This window comes from Myotis davidii, unplaced genomic scaffold, assembly GCF_000327345.1.
Source record: "Myotis davidii unplaced genomic scaffold, ASM32734v1 scaffold590, whole genome shotgun sequence".
Classification (NCBI taxonomy): domain Eukaryota; kingdom Metazoa; phylum Chordata; class Mammalia; order Chiroptera; family Vespertilionidae; genus Myotis; species Myotis davidii.
This window is the reverse complement of record NW_006282381.1, coordinates 3056409-3079457: the sequence shown is the minus strand read 5'-3', so window position 1 is coordinate 3079457 and position 23049 is coordinate 3056409. Positions and strand designations below refer to the sequence as shown.

The 23049-nt window shown below is 39.0% G+C and overlaps 1 protein-coding gene and 1 long non-coding RNA gene across 3 annotated transcripts in view; one reads left to right on the top strand and one right to left on the bottom strand.

Annotated features, from left to right (window-relative positions):
- The window catches only part of CDH8 (cadherin 8), a 299936-nt gene that overhangs the window by 230641 nt on the left and 46246 nt on the right, over positions 1 to 23049 (top strand). For both annotated transcript variants that reach the window (XM_015559047.1, XM_015559046.1), the window contains exon 8: positions 8757 to 8878. In XM_015559047.1, the coding sequence (XP_015414533.1) occupies positions 8757 to 8878 (122 nt within the window). The remainder of the gene's footprint in view (positions 1 to 8756; positions 8879 to 23049) is intronic.
- The window catches only part of LOC107181896, a 176418-nt gene that overhangs the window by 153089 nt on the left and 280 nt on the right, over positions 1 to 23049 (bottom strand). The window lies entirely within an intron of this gene.

The following is a 23049-nucleotide window of genomic DNA, read 5'->3' as shown; positions in this document are numbered from 1 at the left end:
ATATATATATATATATATATATATATATTACAGTATTATAGTATATATATAATACAGTTATTTCCAAACAATCGAAAATGATGAACTGTACAGCTGCACTCAAATATATGAATGAATTTACAAATACTATAAACTGTGGTATATATTCAATACAGTTACTGTGGTATATGTACAATACAAATTATTTTCCAAACAATGGAAAAGAATGAACTACAGCTACATTCAAACATACAAATGAATTTAAAAATACAATATTTAGCTAAAGAAGCCAGATAGAAAAGTGTGTACTCTATTAATTCAATTTTTATAATGTTCAGTGTAAGACAAGCTAATATATTGTTAAGAAACAGAATCGAGTTAGCTTGACAGACATAATGACTGAGAAAAGGTCCATGGGAGGGTTTTGGGATGCTGGTTATGCCAGATATCTTGATCTGGGGAGTGGTTACATGGGGATGATAAACTTATAAAAGTACACAAGAATACACCCTAAAGATTTATCCAGTTTATTGTTTGCTTGGCCCACTTCCCCTGCAGAACTTGATCTCATGCAAAAAATAACTTTAAGGCAGTTACCCCAAGAATTTTTTTTAAGTATGATTATATTTCTAAATGTAAATATATTAATAGAAAATGCCATGTAAATAGAATCATTAAACCTTTCTTTTGATGTTGTTTATTATTGTACTAGAGGCCTAGTGCCCAAAAATTCATGCACAGGGGCAGGGGAGGTAGTCCCTCAGCCCAGCCTGTGCCCTCGGGGGATGTCTGACTGACAGCTTAGTCCCACTCCCCATGGGGAGCAGAGGTAGGAGAGGCTTCGGCCACTGCTTGCCAGGCTTCATCCCAGCTTGTGGCTGAGCGGCGCTCCCCCGGTGGGAGTGCACTGACCACCAGGGAGCAGCTCTGGCCCTGCCCCATCGCCCTGCCGCCACTGCCTCCCTCTTCCGGCTGGCACCCGCCTTGGCTGGCCTGGCATCGCCAGCTCGCCAGCCCTATCCCCACCAACCAGTTGCTCTACTGTTTGGTCAATTTGCATATTAGGCTTTTATTATATAGGATTGCATTGTTTAGGAAGTAATCTGTATTTAAATGAGGGGGGGTTGTTTTTTGGTTTTTTTTTTTAAGATTAAGTTTTACAAGTGCTATGCTAAAGAAAGCCTGTGGAGAATAAACACGTTTTGTTTTTATTTATTTATTTATTTATTTATTTATTTATTTATTTATTTTTAACTTGTTGGTCAGACTACCTGGGATTCCTATTTCTTTACCACTTCCAGGCTTTGAGTAGATATGGGCAGGCTGACTAGACTCTATATAATTTGATTTTTTTTAGGCTCATTCGATATTTAGAAAATGATAATTCTTTACTATCTATTATGATATGTAACTCGTATTAATTGATTTCAGTCCTTCCATACTCTGAAATCATATTCCCATTTGAGAAAACAGTCTTCATAGTAAGCCAATACACTTCAAAGAGATAGTGTATACTAGATCATGCAATATGTGCTGGGTTGTTTACAATATTAATTCTCTTCTCTAATAAAGTGCATGTGTGTTTGTGTGTATATGTATGAATCAAGGGCACAATTGTTATTGTAAGTTGATATTGAGTGAGCATTTAAACTGAATATTAAATAACTCTGTACATAATTCCTCTTCATAATTAAGATTCTGTTTTATAAGGGGTTTAAGTGGTATTGCATTAGAAAAATAATCTCCAGAAAGTTAGTTCCAGTATTTTTGAATCGATCCTGTTTGAAATAATTAAGGGGGAAATAAAACCTAAGGATTTAGTAATAGAAACATAATTCAAATTCTTGGCAGAATGAGAGATTCTGCAAAGAAGACTTAGATCGCCAGTGGGGGCATCGGGGATAATAAATTCATTATGAAATTTTATTTCCTTATCTCTTATAGTATTGAGAAAGAGGAGATGTACAAGAAAATTATAAACATGAACTTAGGGCTGTGAAAGGAGGGAATTGATATTTTTGAGTTACAAATTCAGCAGAAGCAATACAGTTGAATGATGAGGCATACCTTTCACAAAGCAAATGAAAACCCCAATGCATATACACATGCAACAGAAACAAAACAAACAAAAAAGAATAGAGCCCGGCCTGTGTGGCTCAGTGGTTGAGCATCAACCTATGAACCAGGAGGTCACAGTTCAATTCCCGGTTAGGGCACAGGCCTGACTGGCATAATGACTGAGAAGACATGAGAGGCTTTTGGGATGCTGGTCATGCTAGATATCTTGCAGGCTTGATCCCCAGGAGGGGGCGTGCAGGAGACAGCCAATCAGTGATTCTCTCTCAACATTGATTTTTCTATCTCTCTTTCGCTCTCCCTTCCTCTCTGAAATCAATAAAAATATATATTTAAAAGAAAAAGAATAGAGACAACAGAGAAAAAAGTGACAAGCATAAGTAAACAATTAAAAGTAGACTAAATAACATATTAATAAAAAATATAACATTTCCATTCTCATCAAGTACTGCCTTTTCATTTATAAGCTGTCTTTATATGTGTATATGCAGTTATGTGTTGCCTTTATTTAGAACATAACTGTTATAGTTTTATAGTCAATAAAATATATAGTATCTAAAAGGTTCAGAAAGTCAGTTCTCACCTCAGTGGCGTCTACAGCGTTTCCCCAGAAAATCAAAATGTTAGGCCATGAAGGTGGTTTCCTGGCCCTGAACTCCCATGAGCTGGAGAGAAGATACTGAGGGCTCCCTGTAGACACGCAGGGAAAGGGTGGGGTGACCCCACTGTTCCCAGGTTCACTGAAATGAATGTAATAAACAAGAGACCCACACAAGTCCTCCCCATTTAGAAAGCACTTGGAAGTCGGGGGGCCAGAGAGCATGCTTTCTCGCTGTCAGTAGGGAAAATGACAGGGACTGTGAGGACCTAACCAAAGTCACCGTTTAAGAGTCCTTTTCTCCAGGGAGTTCAAGGACTTTGCAAATATGTGCAAGCCCACCATTTCCGCAGTGAGAGGAAGCGCTGTTCTCCCTTTTGCGAGAGAGCTACTCCTTGGTGAATAGAAACGCTAAGACACATAAGCTTTGTTCGTGTGCTACCAATCCCACCATCTGATTATGGTTCTAATTTTCTTCACAACCACTGTATAAATATGGCAGCTTTTAAAGAGTAAAATAGTGTGACCTTCTTTAAAGCCTGGCTTTGCTGGAATTTTCACAATCCTGTCATGAAAATTATTAAAATTCTGGTGGTCAGTGGTTCTTTCTATGTACACGAGAAGGCAGAGATTTCTGGGTATATGTGTTTGAGGCACTCACGGGACTGTGTGTGAACCAGGGCATCAATACAGTTGCTACTAGAGTAAAAGGGTAAAGCATAAAAATATACTGTAAAGAGAAAAAAAAGTCAAAATATTCTTAGTAGCTTGGTTTGGCTCAGTGATTAGAGCATTGGCCCATGGACTGAAGGGTCCCAGGTTCGATTCCAGTCAAGGGCATGTACTCCCTTGCAGACTTGATCCCCAGCCCTTCTTGGGGGCAGGCGGAAGGCAACCAATGGATATGCCTTTCTCACATTGATGTCTCTCTCTTTGTCTCTCCTGCTCCCTTCCACTCTCTCTAAAACTTAATGGAAAAAATATCCTTAAGGATTAACACACACACACACACACACACACACACACACACACACACACACACACACTGGTGGTATTCCTCCTATCCTGCTGGTGTCCATTGGCTATTATATTCCAACTTGTTTGGATGCTAATATCCTATGAATTGGTAAATTATCGCTACTGATTTAGAAATTATCAAACCATGTATGGGCAAAATATACCTCAAAAGGTTTTAACTTTAGTCAGTAGAGAGCCTACACCCACTGCTGAAATGATTTTCCATGATGTTTCAAATTCCTACCCATTTCATTTCAAATTTCCTAAGTTGCCAGCTTTCTGATCACATACTCAGTTCACGTCTTCCCACTTTATGAACTTCCACTGTGCCTCCATCCCCAACACAATTATAAATTCTCTTATTTTGCCTGGCCCTGTTGACTGGAATTTACTGCTCATGGCTTCCGCCCTTCTGCTTATGGAAGGCTCAAGGATTATTTATTGAGCCTCACTAGTATATCTAAATTTGCCAATTTTTTTTTCCCCTCTCTCTTATAGTCTGAAATGGAGAGGCTGTTTATTTCAATCGATGCCTGTGAAAACAGCAGCTCATGGAAGCTAGTTAGAAGCCAGTTCCCAAGTAACTTAGACTTGGCAGCATTCCATTACCTTTGATTATCAAAGGGCAAAATTAATGGGCAGTTCATGAGGCTGTGTGACAGAGAGGTGACAGGGAGTCGCTGCGATTCAAATGGCAAAAGTCAAGGAGTTGTTTATCCTCGCTGCCATGTCAGTCTCTCTCTCATCACATGTAAAAACTGTCTGACTCTTGTGGCCACTGAAATGGGCTTTCCCTTCCAGACCACTTAGTCGCATCTCTGGTGTTTAGAAAAGTAATCGTTAATGAATGCTAATCAAGTTTCTAATTATATTATCTTTATATTTAATGTTTGTGTATCAGATGAAAGGCAAACATTTTGGGGCCAGTCACGAAGGACATGAATAATTTTTCTTAGAAGCTTAATTAATTAGTTGTATTGCTCTACAATGTCTTGGAAATTTGAACTGCCATCATTTCGTTAATTTAGATAAAAGTGAATTTTCAGCATTTAATGATGACATGTTGGAAATTATGATAAGTTGCAAAATTTTTAATCATGCACATTTATTTAACAGAGACAATAATAACACATTTTTTGAGGATACTTGGGGGATGTGGTGTACTAGTTTCTTGTTTATTTTATTGTTTTATTCTTAATGCTTTCAAGAAATTGCCATAGTAAATTTCTGGGACACTCATATACTTAGACAAATATTTTTAAAAAGTAACTGTGCTTGGCATTCTGCTTTATTGATAATTTTTAAAACTGTAAATTTCAAGAATTTTTTTACTGGCTCACCAATGATCACGTGATATAGCTTATACTCATTATAATAGAAGACTCATCCTGATTGGCTTCAACTTTCTGCCCTGAAGTCACCACCAGCTGGTCTCTGGATGTTCTCACGATTGGAGCCACTGATTATTTTATTAACAGCTTGGTCTCCAGGCTTCTGGCCCTTTCTATATGTGGCTGACTTCAATCGAAAAGACTTGTCTACCTTTCTTCACCCAGGATAAGTCTACTTATTATGTAAAGTGAATTCAGAAGTCATCCCTTCTTTTAAATATTTCCCATGAATTTAGAAAATATTCTGCCACTGCTTTTTGTAAAGGAATAATATGTAGGGTACCTGAGGGTACAACAAACCCTTATTTCCTGGAATACTGTAGATCCCTTAACTGTAGGAACTTTGTCTTAGGAACTGGGAATGCAGAGGTAAATATTTACTGAACAAAGAAAGAGAACAATGATGAAAGAATAAATGAAGGAATGACAAAATTCTCAGAAGGGAATCACAGGTTATCTAAGCTTATATCTGATAATATTTTGAAACATGAATTCAAGCAAGGAAGTATAACTAAATTAATTTCTTATATCTTTGTTTGCTAGGACAAGAGCAGATTTGGGATAGTACCATTCTATTCAGTCCCAAATAGCTTTCAGGAAGGAGGGAATGCAGGAGGTTGAATGGTCAAACTCAAAAATATATGCCCAGGGCCTAATCCTGGGAACCTGTGTCAATATGTTGGAAAAGGGTATTTGCAGATGTAATTCAATAAAGAATCTTAAAATGAGATCATTCTAGATTACCCGGGTAGGCTCCAAATTCAGTACTAAGGGTTCTTGGAAGAGTAGATGACCCCGGAAAAAGAGGAGATGGCCTTGTGACAATCAAGGTAGAGACTGAGTTATGCAGCTCCAGCCAAGGAATGACCTGACTTCTCTTCCCCCCCTTTTGGATTCTCTCTGGCCACTTGCTGGCTTACAATGAATCTACCAACTCTATCTCCAATGAATCTACCAATTCTACCAATCTTCCCCCATTTGCCTTTCACAACAACCTCCATTATTTTTAGTGCATAGATGGACTTGAACTTCTCCACATCCCTTTGCAAATGAAGTTGGCTTATTTAAAATATTTATTTTTATACTAGTGTGTATGTATGTGCATATATATTCATGCACTGGAGGGGGGTTCCTCAGCCCGGCCTGACCCCTCTCACAGTCCGGAAGCCCTCAGGGTGGGAGGCGACCCGGCGATCCGGGGAAGGTGATGCCCCATCACACCTCTGCTGCTGCCACTGCCACTGCCAGCAGCACAAGCCTCGGCCAGCCCTGGTTACCTGAGCCTTGGGCAGCCCTGGGCAGCTGGGCAGTCACCATCCAAGGCTTGCCTGCACCTTGGGCCAGCTCTGGGCGGCTGGGGGGCTGAGGGGACTGGGCACCGCCATCTTTGAGGGCAGGGCATTAAATTAGCATATTCCCTCCTTATTGGCTGTGGGTGCTGCCATCTTTGAGGGCAGGACAGTCAATTAGCATATTCCCTCCTTAATGGCTGTGGGTACTGCCATCTTTGTGACATGTGAGGGTCAATTAGCATATTCCCTTTTTATTAGATAGGATTATTGATTTCAGAGAGGAAGGGAAAGGGAGAGGGAGATAGAAACATCCATGATGAGAAAGAATCATTGATTGAATGCCTCCTGCATGCCCCCTAGTTGGGATTGAGCCTGCAACCCAGTCATGTGCCCTGACCTGGCATCGAATAGTGACCTCCTGGTCCATAGGTCAACGCTCAACCACTGAACCACACTGGCCTGGTTGAAGTTAGCTTCTTTATAAGAAATTCAGAGCTCTCTGCTTTATGCTTCTCTAGCCCATCCCCAGAACCTGAGCCAAGGCTCTGGGGTGTCTCTCTAAGTGACTTCTGCTGTAGGAACTGAGTTCTGTGGAGGGGGAGATAGTAGCCTCAGTCTTCCTGGCTACTCTCTCAGCAAGAAATTTCCCCCTTTACCATGTGCCCAATACTATCATAACACTTTTAATGCTTTCTCATATAATGTCATAATTCTGTAAATCACAGGTTATGTTCTTGAGCTTCAATTTCTGCAGGGATAACATGAGGTCAAACGAACTGATCAGGATCATGTAGGGTGTAGGAGGCAAGGATGGAGCTCCAAACATCATTTACTGCTAACACTATATTATTCCTTTTACTCTTCAGTAGCTACTTTTCAGCTCATGGTCAGGCTAGAAAGAGATGTAAACTTTAAGCATATAATCATACCTTATTTCAAATAATTATGCCTTATTTATCTAATTTACTCAAGTAGATAAAGTATGAAATATAAGTTCATTATCTTAAAGTCAGCTGCTATACTTTTAAATAAAACTTTTCCTTTCATCAAAAGTTGGATGTGCATGCTTCCTCTTTGAATGAAGAATGAATTAATCCACTAGATGTAAGATAGTAAAGGAGAAAAGATGTATCAGGTGACACATCTAAGGCCATTGGCTTGATTTGGGGGAAGTGAGATTATGTTCCATGACTCGGGTGGTTGGAATTCCAGAGGATAGTAGTCATCCATCCTTAGGTAATCATATTAGAATACTGGAGAGTAGCCATGCTAGTTAACCAGATTAAATCATATAGCATTGCCAGTGGGGTTAACCAAGTATAAATTTGTAACATGGCTCTGATCATGTGGTCTGTGCTTTAGAAATACCATCATATTTAAGAAAAAACACAATGATGAGTGCTTGAAGGTTTTAGAGACCTGAATGTAATCAATTATCAAAAAGCAGATTTGACCTATCAAATGTAAGTTGATTTCTTTATATTCAGAAGTCAAACGCTTTCCCCCTCATGGCTTGCTTATAAATATTTAGTGTCACAGAAACACAAATAAATAATTGGCCATCCCCCGTGCATTCTGCATAATTTACAAGACATCAAAAGATTCTACAGTCAGAGTCAAATATTGTATTTACTACAAATAAAAAATTATCACATGGCCCAAGTCAGCAATGTATTAATGGACCAGATTTCTGTGTGTGTGTGTGTAACTTTTTAAATTTAAGGGCTTGAGGATTAAGGATTATGTATTAAATTATTTGCTATTGGGATTGACCTGGAAAGATTAGGAGATTATTATCTGTGTACACTGATGAAAATCTTTATGAAAATGAAAATATTAAAATGACTTGGGCTTATTTTATCCAAAACCATCCCAAGGTCAAGTTTTAATAAAGAACAAAATTCATAAAAAATATGATCCCCCATCTTTAAGATTATTTTTTAATCATTGTGATGGACCAATCACAATTGATTTGGCCCTTCTGCTGGGTTTTTGTTCATCTTTCATAGATAGCCTGTCAAATGAGGGATAGCACAACATTGGGTTGTATTCTACCCAAGATAAACAAAGAGATAAATCTTTGTTGCCTGCAGGATTTTTTTTCTTTTGTCTAATGGACTTTATTAATAAAATAAAGCTTTCTTCACCAGGGAAACCTTTTAATGATTCAGAGCAAAGCTCCAGCAAATGGTGTTTGGAATAGTAATTTACACTTTTTTTTAAAGCAGTGAAGCCCTGACTATTTTTTCTCATTGAGTGGTCAGACTTCATAACCACCATGTTGAGACCACCCCCACGAGGGGGAGTTGAAACAGACACCCATGCTTTCAAGAAGAACGTTGAGTTAGTTGCACGTTACAATGAAATACCCTCAATGCTGATGTTATCTTTTCCTTCCCATAGGGAACCACAGTCAGATATCACGAGTACCTGTTGCTATTAAAGTGCTGGATGTCAATGACAACGCCCCTGAATTCGCATCCGAATATGAGGCATTTTTATGTGAAAATGGAAAACCCGGCCAAGTAAATATCTCCATGTTGTTAATGCTGATATGTTTGTATACGACTGTCTCACATTTGACTAACCTGCGGTAGAGTGTGCATCTGCCTTATTTTCATTCCGCAAAGTCACAGGCAAGAAACTCCGGGTGGAAACAGAGAGGGCGTGTCTTTCTTTCTGAGTGTTGGTTGTCCCTACATAGGACCAGATTGGCTCAGGAAGTGGAACAGCCTGCTGTGCTGTGACCACAGAGCCAAAGAATTCGCTTAAACTATCCCAGGGTATGGATGAGAGCAGGGGAGGGGTTGGCATGATGGGGGCAAAAGGGTAAACTTCAAATGACAGGAAGCAAGGGGAAAGCTCATGGGGAGGGAATGCTTGTCTCATGTCAGACATAGAAATAACGCAGAATAGTGGGCCCAGGTCAACCAGTTGTCTGAGGGTGTAGGAAGTGAATTTTGAAATCTGTAAAAATGTAGTTAATTCATTTTAACATAAGATAAACAATAGGTCTCAGACATGTAACTATAGCATCTGATAATTGTGTATTGATGGAATTTTTTTTTACCTGTATCATGTAGTATAAATAGGAACAATTAAGAAAGGGAGTGCGTTAGAGAGCGGAGAGGTAAGGAGTGGGGAGGGAGAAAGGAAAGAGGGAAGGTTAGGAGGGAGGGAGGGAGGGAGTAGGAAGGAAGGGAACTTGTGAGGGAGGTTTGGAGGAAGAGAAGTATAAGCAAGAACAAAACCAAACCTGCTATACTCTGAATGTCAAAATGGAAATAGTGTATGTAAAGTTCTAAAAACCCCAAATGTAATAGATTTATCTGAACAAGGTGCCAAAGTACTGTATGTTTAAGAAATTTATCATTTTTCGACTTACTAATTTATTTCTGGATGGTGACATTTTAATTTAAATAAACAGCAGCTGACAGCATGACACTGGAGTTGTTAATCCAACTATTCTTGTGCCTCATGTGGGTGTTAGGAATTAAACTTACTATCTGCCGAGCAGTTTACCTGACAAGAGTCAGATTTTTTTTCCCCACCAAAAAAAAAGGATTAGCATTGTGGCTCCATACTTTTCATTTATTACAAAAGATCAGTGTGTTACCGTCCTTTAAAAACAGTGGACATTTTCTCCTAGACTACTCTCATATATCTGAACTATTAGCATCGTTTACCAAAATAACACACACACACACACACACACACTCGCACACACGCTCACACACACACAAACTGAAATTGTAATAACACTGATTAATTTCAAGCAACTAGACAATATAAATGTTCTAATCAAAACATTCACCTTTCACAGTGCTACACTATTTTTAATAATATTCTAATATTAGTTCAAATGTTTCTTAATTTTGTCATGCGGAATTGCTCTCTAGCATGTTTTGAACATTTTCATTTGTGATCCTTTAAGGATGGAGTGTGTTTATATGTACAGTGTGGGGGGAAAAATAGATTTATAGTTGTTCCTATAGAAATTAATACAATAACATGAATAAACAGTGTTTCACATACTCACAACTGTAAACCCACTTTTACCCCACCCTGATATGTATGTCATATATACTAGTCTTTAGCGAAGTTGGCGGATTGAATTGGCAGAGAGTTTGATCAAAATATACACAATATATGCAGGTCCCTCTCAAGGCTATGTTGTGTGATGCAGATCATTGCTGGGGTAATGTAGCCAATCACAGACTTATAAGCTTGTCCCTTTCAATCATACAGAATCTGTCAAATGCATCAGAATTTAAATAAATCTCCATTGTTCATGCAAAACTTATCGCACACGTTGAGAGAGTCAATAGCATCAATATTGCAGCAATCCAACATCGCCTTCGCTTGTGACATTGACATGCATGCCTTTGGAACCCCAGAAATCGGGAGTTTTACCCAGTGGATTTCAACTGTTTCCAAGGTTTTAATGATTCCTCAGCAGTTCTTATCTTCAGGGGGGAAATCAGGTTGTTTCATCACCTTTCCTACGCAAGATCAAAATAAAAGAGAAAAGTTAATTCTTTGTTTTATGATTTTTGCAGATCAAAATGACTCCTTCTGTGAAGAGACGTTTGTGTTGTGTGTGTGTCCACTACACCAGCTCATCCTCATATGAATGTGTTTAGGCAGGTCTGTTAAAGGTTCATTTTTACATGAAAAGACCAGATCTTTTGTCTGTTCAGCATAATTTTTGGACTGGTTTATGCACAAGCAATCATTCCCCTCCTGAACTTCCTGATTTCTTTGTGCTAGTCAGAAGTCATATTTGGTTCATTACATCACTCCCAGTCACTTTCAATGGCTCGAGTATCTCATTTTTATATTTAATGTTTTCCAAAAATTCATCATTGTTACCTACACTAGTGTTCATTTATATAAGTTCAACACCGATAAAACTGTCAGTCATCTCTCCTCACACCCCACAGACCACTGACTCATTTTCAAATTAGAATGTTCATTCTCAAATGATCAAAAATAAATGGCAAGCATTGAATTAGCACTAGAGTTATAGTCACTCAGTATTTTTCAGCATTTGATGTCTGCTTTACAACAGCCTCAGAGTAAGGAGTGCAGGTGACTTTGAAATCTGGTTTGCCTGGAAGGTATGGATTTAAGGCTAAATTCAGAGGGGATCAGCTTCTGGGGAGATAGGGCAACTGGAGATCATTAGCAATAACTAAGGGCAAGCCATTCAGAATACCCAGTCTAAAGACTTCTGGCCTAGAGAACCTCAAAGAGGTTTTTAAAACATCTCATAAAATCAGAACCAATGTCAACATGAACATAGATAATTATTTTGTGCTTGAATATTTTCCAGTGGATTGAACTTATCAACAAAATACCAAATATGAAAGAAAAGGAAGGATGGAAGGAAAGGGAAGGAAGGAAGGAAGGAAGGAGAGAGAGAGAGAGAAGAAAGGAAAGGAAAGAAGGGAGGGAGGGAGGGAGCCAGTTCCATCTTCTCTAGGTGTAGATTTCCATTTCATGTCATATCTGTGCTAAAATTGGCAGATGTTCACTTTGAAAGTAGAACTGAAAATCATATCAGCCCCAGTACCTTCTCATAATTCTGAAATGAAAGATGACTTTTTCTTGAATTTGTTCCCTTAAGAGAATAACAGCAACCCTGTGACACAGAGAAATTGTTCACATTCCATATTACAGAAAATCAGCATGAATCCCTTCTGGTTAGAATTCCTTTAAATCTTCAATATACAATTATTTAAATGGTAAATATATAAATTCCAATGGTATTTTCTGATTACCAGTAACATTTCTTTTAATTCCAATAGTTATAGATAATTTATCTTAAGTAAAAAGATAGAAGATGGTGTATATATTTAATCTCTAATTTAATGATGCTATGATAGAGTCGTCTACACATTACTTGGCGCTCAGTTATCAGGAAGAATAAAAATACGCTCTCCACTTACTTGAAATCTCTAATTTCAAAATTAGAAAGCAAAATATATGCGATATTTCTTTTGTCTAATAGGATGGTAGGTTTTGGACAGCCAGTCAATATGAATCGAGCACTAACTATATGCCATGACTTGAGTTGGTACTGGGGATCTAGTGGCAAACTAATGCCACTAGGCTAATGCCCTACATATCAGTCTTTTTCCCTCATGGAGTTTTCTCTATGGCAAACACATAATAAAATTAGAAATGATCAAATTGCATGACAATACCTCAAATCCTGAAGTCAGAAAGAGTCTGAAGAGAGAAAGGAAATGGAGCTATCTTAATGACAAGACCTCTACCAGAGACAGGAAACATCTATCAAGTATTCCAGGAGTCAGCAGGGAATCACCCCGATTCTGTCTGGAGAGAATGGTAATGTGGCTGGACGGGTGGAGGAGCAGGCAACAGATGTGTAGAAACCATCATCTCCCCTCATTCTGCCCGAGGACACCACACTCGGAACCCCATGTGAGAGAAACAGAACTTCAGTGGCCAGTGTTGGCCAGAGGGCCTTCCATCATTCTCTTCTCCATCTTGGTCTTCTCATACGAGCTTTCTAGGATTTTATTGGCAATACCAGCCTCTTGTATCTCATACAGACAGAATTGGGGTAATTTGTCCCAGATGGTGCATTGACACAGGGACTGAACAAAAACGTTGTATTTCTAGGAGTGAATCGAGGTCTCGCATTGAGTCTCAGAGAATACTTATTGTTGGAGAACCCGTTAGGCGACAGACTGCTTCAGTTCTTTTTCCTCCAGGAAGGAGCTTCCCTGTTACCATAAATAAATCTAGTGAAGGCTAATTTAAGCTTCATCACCTGCTGTAGAAGTTGAGATGTACTATTTGGAATCAAGTTAATTATGTCTGGGTTAAGAAAATATTCTGATTTACCTCTTTTAATCTCTTCTTTCTCTGATCAATACTGCAGTATATAAAGTTAATTTTTCATAGGAATATCACAGGTACCCTCCCTCCCAAAAAAAAGGAGAATGACCTTTATTACTAGATAGGTATCTAGCCAGTGCTTAGCATGTAATGGATATTCACAGAATTTTAAAATCGTGGTTGTAATTCACTTCATTTGGCAGTGACAAATATTTCAATAATTATTTTCTCAGATATTACCATGGAAACACTCATTCTACTCACAGACACGCAGTGCACAAGCGAACCCTCTTCACATGAAAAATCATTCATCTGTTTATTAAACTGTATTTATTGTGCAGCCTCAAGGTGCTAAATATTCTCACATGAACCTGGGAAAATAACATGAAAATGACCAAAAAAGTGTTCTCTCTTGTGGAACTCTTTTTTTAAATTGATTTCATAGAGGAAGAGAGAGGAAGAGAGAGAAACATAAATAATGGGAGAGAAGCATTGATTGGCTGCCTTCTGCACACTCCCCACAGGGGATGGAGCCTGCAACCTGGGCATGTGCCCTGACCGGGAATTGAACCATGACCTCCTGGTTCATAGGTTGATGCCCAACCACTGAGTCGTTCTGGCTGGACGTGGAACTTAATAAGGAAGGGAGATTATACAAAAAGTAAAATGAATAAGTGATATGTTTACATTTTGAAAACTGGGCTGAAGAAGCAGTAATGCAACTAGTCTGGAGGAAACAATGAAAAAAGCAAAGATCTATTTTATACAGTGTTGTCCAAGAAAGTTACCTTGTGAATGGTATCATGGAAGCTGAAGCTGAGCAATGAGAAAGGGCCAGGCATGCTGGGAGTGGAGCCAGACCTTCTAGCCCACGGGAGAAGCTTGTGCCAGGACGACAAAGGGAGAAAGACCTGGGTTTGTCTGAAGAATTGAAGACGTCTGTAGCTGAGCATAAGTGTAATAAGCAAGTATAATAAGAATGGAATAAGCAAGAATGAGATTGGACAAAAAGTTTTACATTTGAATTTAATGTATACACACACACACACACACACACACACACACACACATACACACATACACACACACACACATAGATGCATAATTAAGCAGAAGGAACATTAAGAAGACTGTACTTGCCTGGCTGGCATGGCTCAGTGGTTGGTTGAGTATCAACCTAAAAATCAGGAGGTTATGGTTCGATTCCCGGTCAGGGCACATGCCTGGGTTGTGGGCTTGATCCCAGTTTGGGGTGTGCGGGAGGCAGCCAATCAATTATTCTCTCTCATCATTGATGTTTCTATTTCCCCGCCCCCTCTGAAATCAATAAAAATGGAAGGCTGTATGTGCCAAAGGTGGACAGTAGTCTGGTCTAGGTGGTGGCAATAGAGATGGAGAGAAGGAATTACAAGAGTCGCATGAATAAAATAATATATACAGATATCTAGCATGTGCTCATCACCCCTGAGAGGTTGGTGTGGCCATCACATGTCCCAGATGTGGGAGCTGAGACTAGCCAAGAGAAAGGCTCCCCGCTAAGCCCATGGAAAGTGGCAGGGATGGGTTTCAAAGTCTGTTCTCGAAGGTGCCCCAGTCCCTGCACTTTCTCCAGTCTGGCACTGCTTCCCAAGGGAACAGATTTTGAAATTCCATTGCCTGTGTTAGAAAAATAGTAATGAGAATGAGATTCTGACCCAGAGTGAGCTTTTTTGAAAGAAAACAAAAATCAACTCCTGCGATCGATAACGCTTTATTCAAAAGCAGTCCATGAAAACTTAAGTGAAAATAAATAAAGCTTAATAAGAAAAGTTAAGATCATTATCTCTTGCTAAACACCAGCAATGAATGAGTTTGCTACTTCATTTATTTATTTTTCAGTTCTTGTTGGTCTTTAATAAATGCAAAACAATGAAATGCAATTACGGCATTTTATCGCCTTCATGAAACAGTACATAGAGGAGAAGTAATTTTAACTTCCCTGCCAGCAGGCACCTCTCAGAGCCTGTCTGCATGCACAAGAGGGAGACAGGGTTGCTTTTACAATGGATGAAATTGATGGCCTCGACCAAATGCAGAAAGCACTATTTTCCTTTTATTTTGGCAGGAGTAAGGAGATGGTAAATTAGTGGAATGCATAAAGCAATATTTGAGGAAATCATTTGTAACAAAGCATATTTCAAGAGAGCCATTAGTGGAAGTATGACTTTTTGAGCACAACTTTGACAGAAGGAAAAGCATAACTTTAAAAAATATCGTGGAAAATTTGACACTAGAAACATCTAAGTGTGAGTCACAGCTCTACCATTTACTTGTTTCTTGTCTTTGGGCCTCACTCTCTCTTAGTTTAAACTCTCATGTGTTAACGGTATCTCGTGTTGTAGGTGCTCAATGAATAGTTGTTCTAATTAGTAGTATTTATTTCAACTAGTCTCATGTCTACAAGCAAACTATATTGTGGTATTGTATTTGTTGGGCTTTTTGTCTTTATTTTATTATTTATTTTTATTGGATTTATTGGGATGATATTGGCTCATAAAAAATTTATAGGTTTCATGTGTACAGTTCTATAACACATCATCTGTATAATTGTATTGTGTGTTCACCACCCCAAGTCAAATCTCCTTCCATCACCATTTAACCCCCCTTTATCCTCTCCTACTGCCCCACACCCCCTTCCCTCTGGTAGTCACCATACTGTTGTCTGTGTCCATGAGTCTTTCCTTATTTTTTCTTTGCTTACTTTATTAGCATTATATTTGTTGTTTTTATTTTTCTTGTTGTTATATCTTCATGAGGTTTGATTTGGATCAAAACACCTTAAATAATTTCTACTAGTAAATGGATTAACACTAGTATAATGGGACAATCTAGTCTCCTATGTTGGAATAACTCCTCTTGAGTCAAACATTTTCTTAGAGAATGTTTCCTGTAAAACATTTACAAATGTTTTATTTGTCAAGAGTGAGGGAAGGGCTCCTACTTAATTCCTCCACATATGAATTGGTGAGTTAATAGAATTATTGTTTTTAAATCCACTAGAATCAACTTGTAGGAACACAAACCATCTACATCTCTTTTGAGGTCACACTTGCAGGTTCTGTCTGCGGTAGCTGAACATCTTGTGTAAGTCTAGATGCCACATGTTTTACTCCGGCCCCTCACCTAAATGAGATTGGTGACCACAGAAAATGGTGCAGAGGATTATTTTAAATATGGGAGCTGTTACAGATTGGTGTATTCCCCTCGTTTTATTGTCACCCTACAACTTACTGAGTGAGTAGGCTGGGAGAGAGGTGGCCACATGTGTATGCTTGTTTTGTTTCCACTTGGTCATGGAAGCCATGCTGATGAGCATGCCTTTTGGAAGAAAGTAGAATTGACACTAGATTATGGAAGCTTTTAGGCTTGCTGCTAGTGACATAAATTGGGTAAGATCTGGTACCAAGCAGAGCTGACATGTTATTCGAATGATAGAGAAGCAAAAAGAAAGTTTGATAACCAACAAGCTATCTAGACACAGCACCTTCCCAAGGTCTTCACAAGGTCTTCCAGGCTTTTATGACTCAGATGGAGTTTCAGATGATAGTGTTTCTTTTTTTAAATAAATATATTTGTATTGATTTGAGAGAGGGAGAGAGAGACAAAAATAACAATGATGGACGAGAATCATTGATCGACTGCATCCTACACACCCTCTACTGGGGATGGAGCCCGCAACCTGGGCATATGCCTTGACCTGGAATCAAAACGTGACCTCTTGGTTCATAGGTCAGTGCACAACCATTGAGCCTCACTGGCAGAGCAATGATAGTGTTTCCTAAATTGAGTTCCTGAGAAACACTTGTAGGGTATAGAATGTCAATATATGGTGTGTGTGTGTGTGTGTGTGTGTGTGTGTGTGTGTGTGTGTGTTTGACCTAATAAGTTTGGGAACCACTGTGTTAAAGTTAATGCCTATTTGTTGGTTTTGTTTAACTGTAAGGTTCCCTTGCATTTATAAATACATGAGTCGCCACAGGACTACTAGTATATGGTATTTGGCGTCTAGCAAACTGATCTGATTATAAAATCTCTCAAATTTCCTTCAGAGAAGACTACAGAACTAGTGGTGAGTGGCACTCAGTTGGGAAAATCTTGCTCCAGGAAAGTAAACAACAGGATACAGTTTCAGTGGAGGAAGCGATGTTTCTAATGTCCAGGAGGCATCAGGAAATATTACTGGGAGGTAACAGAGTAGAAGATAGAGAGGAGAAAAGTGTGAAAAGGCCGTTGAGATTTCAAAGCTGTGTTAATAACTGGGTTTTATCCTACTAATGAGGTTTTCAAAGCAAAGTGAGTGGTTGAGTGATTTAGGGGGAAAAAAGATCATTTCAGAGGTGTACACAATACACATAAAATATTCAGGGTCCAGCAACATAAAATATGAGGCAGGAGGAACTGGAAAATCCCAATTTTGTATAAACACATTTTCCAGGAGCCTTTTCTCTGTATCATTTTACCCCAACTTAGTTTAGTAAAGGGAAGGGGAGCGAAAAGAGACTGAAATTACAGAGAATGTTGGAAGGGCTACAGTGAATTTATGAAAGAAAGGCCCGGGTGTCCCCCGAAGGACTGGGGACTTCATGTTCAAAAGACTCACATACAGCCTCATCTCCATTCATTCCCCTGCTGTGCTGTCTCTAGGCCGGACCCCCAGGTACATGCTCTGAATGGCCATCTAATACTTTATAAAGGCAAGGAGTTTGTTCATGCAGAAAAAAATGGAACATGGGGAAACACTTTGGGTAGAAAAATTAAAGTCTTGGTAGAGACTGGACTACTATGCAAATCATTTTTAACAAATATCCAGGACCTCTCCATTAATGGTGCTAATGGATATGAATGGTGCTAATATGAACTATATTATTCAATATTGAAATAATTGAGAATAACTGGGTTATGGTGTGAATTTTAGTATAATTTCTCACATTCCTATTATTTTCTTCTTTTTTAAAAATTTATCAATGTTATAACTGGTTTATCTTGTATGCATAATGGAATGCATGGCTCAGTGGTTGAGCGTTGACCTATGAACCAGGGAGTCGTGGTTCAATTCCCTGTCAGGGCACATGCTTGGGTTGGGGACTCGATCCCCAGTAGGGGGCGGGCAGGAGGCAGCCTATCATTGATTCTCTCTCATCATTGATGTTTCTATCTCTCCTTCTCCCTTCCTCTATGAAATCAATAAAAAGAAAAAGAAATAGAAGTTAGCATTTCAGGAAAGCTCATATTGATAATCAGAAATAAATAGGCAATGATCGGCAGGAGAAGCAGTAGAAAACCAAAATCACTACTGTCTTTTCTGCACCACCTTTGACTTCCTCTTCTCTCCTTCACCCCCTTCCAATTCACTACAGAAAAATCTTCTGAGAAAGAGAAAGTTAAGTTTTGCCTAAGAAAGTGACTGTTGCCCTAGCCGATTTGGATCAGTGGACAGAGTATCAGCCTGTGGAACAAAAGGTTCAGGGTTCAGTTCCAGGCAGGTACCTTAGTTATAGGCTCTTCCCCACCAGGGCCCTGGCCTGGGCGCATGCGCATGCAGGAGACAACCAATCCATGTGTTTCTCACATCAATGTTTCTCTCTGTCTTTCCCTCTCTCATCTACTTTCCCTAAAAAAAAAAATAAAAGATAAAAAATAGCCAGACACTTTTGCAATGGCAGAGAGGGAGAAACAAACAAAACAAAACAGGAACTCATCACCTCAGAACAAAATAAATCAATAAATAATATAGACAGGAACTGATAGGAGATATTCTAATAGATCCCATGATAGGTTTTTTGGTTGTTAACAGATCAGATAATTAGAAATGTATTTGTTTGCTGACTACTTGCCTTTTAAAAAGTTACTGACAACCCTGACCAGTTTGGCTCAGTGGATAGAGCATCGGCCTGCAGACTGAAGGGTCCCAGGTTCGATTCTGGTCAAGGGCATGTACCTTGGTTGTGGGCACATCCCCAGTAGGAGGTGTGCAGGAAGCAGCTGATCGATGCTTCTCTCTCATCGATGTTTCTAACTCTCTATCCCTCTCCCTTCCTCTCTGTAAAAAATCAATAAAACATATATTTTTTAAAAAAAGTTACTAACAGTAATGGCCTACAGCTATTAAATATTTTTTAATACATTTTTATTGATTTCAGAGAGGAAGGGAGGATAGATAGATAGAAACATCAATGATGAGAGGGAATCATTGATTGGCTGCCTCCTGCACGCCCCACACTGGGGATGGAGCCCAAAACCCTGGCATGTGCCCTGACCAGGAATTATCAACGGTCAACCACTGAACCACTCTGGCCACTATTAAATATTTTTGAGTAAATATAAAATAGCCTAAAATAAAGTTTAATAAATTCTGCTAATAAGTATCTAACTTAGGTGTAGTGTTATTGATAAACAATGAATAGTTTTTTTTGAAAACAGAGTCTGAATTATGATATGGCCCCACGATGCTCATTGTTTTCTGTGTCATGCCTCAGGTTATTTCAAATCAGTGGTCTCAGAGAAACCAACAGCTGTCTGCTGCCATAGAAACCCAAGCAGGGCCCGAGAATTTACTTCCTCATCCCAACATCCACATATACTTAGGTTTTCTGATAGAGAGGCATATTAGCTCTCAGCTTCCTTTTAAATTATTCCACAATAAATTACTAAACATTAGATTTTTCAATTATATTCTAACTTTCTTGGTAGAAGGGAAAATATTTTAACTGCATGCTTTACATGTACTCTAAAAAAAAAAAAAAAAACCTGTATACTCTCCAGAATTGTTTTTGTCATTTTCATGAAATACCTGTCCAATTATTTAAAAATTAATTGATGTCATAGTAGCTCTCCGTGGGACATGTGTGCGGCCTTCCTTTGCCATCTCTTCTGTGTGTCTGTAAAAAGTCTTGTGTGGAGAGGCACTTCCTTGCATAAACGTGTTCTTTTTCTTCTATTGATTAAAGCTAAGTGTATTCAGATGTTCTTACATCAATGAAAATGCCGGCCTTTTTAAGATGGGCACCTAATGCATTTTAATGACAGAAAGTCCTTCAAGTGATCTACCAGGCGTCTACTCTGAGATAAAATGACCAGACAGTGGCCATCTGCATGAAAATAAAACGAGGTGTCAAAAATGGTTCCAACCAAAGTCTTAGCCATTTCCAGTTCACAGGATATTTGGAAGTTGATTTACAGATTTACCATTTCATCCCTTTTTCTGCAGCACATTATGCACTGAGCGTGGGGTGAGGTTGACAATGCACAGGCTCCTAATGAATAATAATGTGGGAGCTCTCGACACCAACCCCCTCCCTGGGCTCAAAACAGTTCTCAGACCAATGCATGCAGCAGAATCACCATCCTAGAAGACTAAGATGTAGACCCCTAGACCCCACCCTGAGACTTTGTGGTTGAGTAGGCTTTAAAAAGGTGCACATCTAACAGAGTTATTGGCTTAAATAAATGGTGGGAAAAACATGTTCATTGCGGGCATAATGTTTGCACCAAACTTCTGAGATGTGGTATAACAGGCAGCTAGGCTCCTTTATTTGAGGCAAGCCAAATTATTATGTTTTTTTTATTGTTTGGGTAGTGGTGGCTTAATTAAATAACTTGTGTAGCTGCCACTAGCCAGCATGTATGAGTCTTTGTCATGTAGATTACTTAGAAACATTAAGAAAGTTACTGTCTAGAGCAGCTCGACCCACTAACTATCCTATTAGAATGCATTTAGTTATGAATGATTTCCACCACAGATTTTCAAGAAATCTTCTATTTGCCTTTATTCTTTTTAAAAAATATATTTTTATTGATTTTTAGAGAGAGAAGAGAGGGAGAGAGAGATAGAAACATCCATGATAAGAGACATTGATGAGAGGGGAACAACGATCAGCTGTCTCCTGCATACCCCCCTACATGCCCCCTACCAGGGATTGCACCCTCAACCCAGGTATGTGTCCTGACTGGGACTCAAACCAGAAACGTTTTAGTGCCTGGGACGACACCCAACCAACTGAGCCACACCAGCCAGGACTATTTGCCTTTATTCTTCACATGTGCTTACATGCTTCAGGAGTTACTTCTTCAGAAGGTGCATTCAGGAATAGAAGTCCTTTTGAAGCAAAATTGGCTAAAGGGATGCCACACCTGCTCACCAGTAACTCCTTCCTGCTCTGTTGCCTAATAGAAGGCTCTTATCATATTCCCCTGATAAATATTTGCATATGTAGGCTGTCCACAAAAGAGTTAATCTGTGTTTCACAGCTTCTCCCTTGGTACCTTTTATTCTTTCATTTTGCTGAAAGGGGAATCCCCGGGCATGTCTCCATATTAAATGTCAAGGCAAATGTGCTAGGCGATTATATATAGCAGACATAGGGCGTTTCCATCTAATCCGATGAGGTCGGGGACCTCCTTAGATAACACTTATCAAGGTGCCATGACATTAAAAAAAAACAATAGTGACCCCAAAGTCAAAAACAATAATAATGATGGTGACTAGTTTTCATTGAGCATCTGACATGAATTTCCATCAGTAATCAAAGAAACCCTGGCAGATTTTTGATTTAGGGATGCAGCAAAACTGAGTTTCAGAGTTGAGTGTCAGGCAATGAGTGAAGGGTAAAATTATGACTTCTATCAAGATGGCTTTATTTCAGAGTCCATCACCTTAATGACTACATTTCTTTCTTAGCCATGAGTTATATCTTGTGCTACTTTTGGTGATATTGTGACTCGAGCTAAGTACAATTAGAAGATATTTCATAAGGTCCTTAACAGAAGTAAAACATCTACCAAGCCAGATATGTTCCATTTTAATAATGGAGAAGGAGAATAGAGAGGTTCTTTCATTCAGGCCTCAAATAACCTTACTGCATTGCTTCTCACATAGCACACACCAGATACAATGCAAATCCCCACAGCTGCTAAAAGTGTTCTGAAAGTGTGCTTCTCACATCGTCTAGGTGACAAGTTCCAAGGCAATGATGTCGCTTTCTTTTAAAAAAAAAAAAAAGCCATCCATTTTTTCCCTCTTTAGTGAAATTGGCAGAGTTGAATGGGGTATAATTGTTCTAACAGACATAACATATTAGGCATCATCATTGCCGTCTCTAAACTTCATACACGTGAGAGCATTTCCCTGTTAAATTTTTTATGGCGAATCTGCTATCACCTTGACAGTCATGCTTCACAAGCATCTCTTGTAGAAACGGTGTTGTAGTTATTCATCATGAAGTATAAGCTATAATGTGTTTTCTACGGTAGTGTTTGCCCAGGGTTTCTGATTGAAGTGATTAATATCACAGAGCCATAAATGAGAATTATTAAGCTAATTCTCTGACATCCCAAGAAATAACTTCGCCCTAAGTTAATGCAGCTTTGCAAATGCAATAAGCACATTCAACCGGGACCCAAGTACGCGTATCTGAGCAAACATTTCTCTGTGCGGTGGTAATTCTTCTAATCCCTGTAATTTATTTATCTCAGGATACACTCCAAAGCATTGTTTGCATGTCTTATCTACTCGCTCTAACAACAGTATTCATTTTTGGGTGGGAACAGATGCAAGTCTTCAGAAAGCTTTGTTACAATGACATTTGTGCCAAGGAACATTCTAGCTGGCAAACACATGCAACCTGATGGAGAATATTAAAGAAGGGTAGTGAGGATTCAAGATTTAAGTCCTTTACCTCCTAGGCCAGTGATGGCGAACCTTTTGAGCTCGGCGTGTCAGCATTTTGAAAAACCCTAACTTAACTCTGGTGCCGTGTCACATATAGAAAGTTTTTTGATATTTGCAACC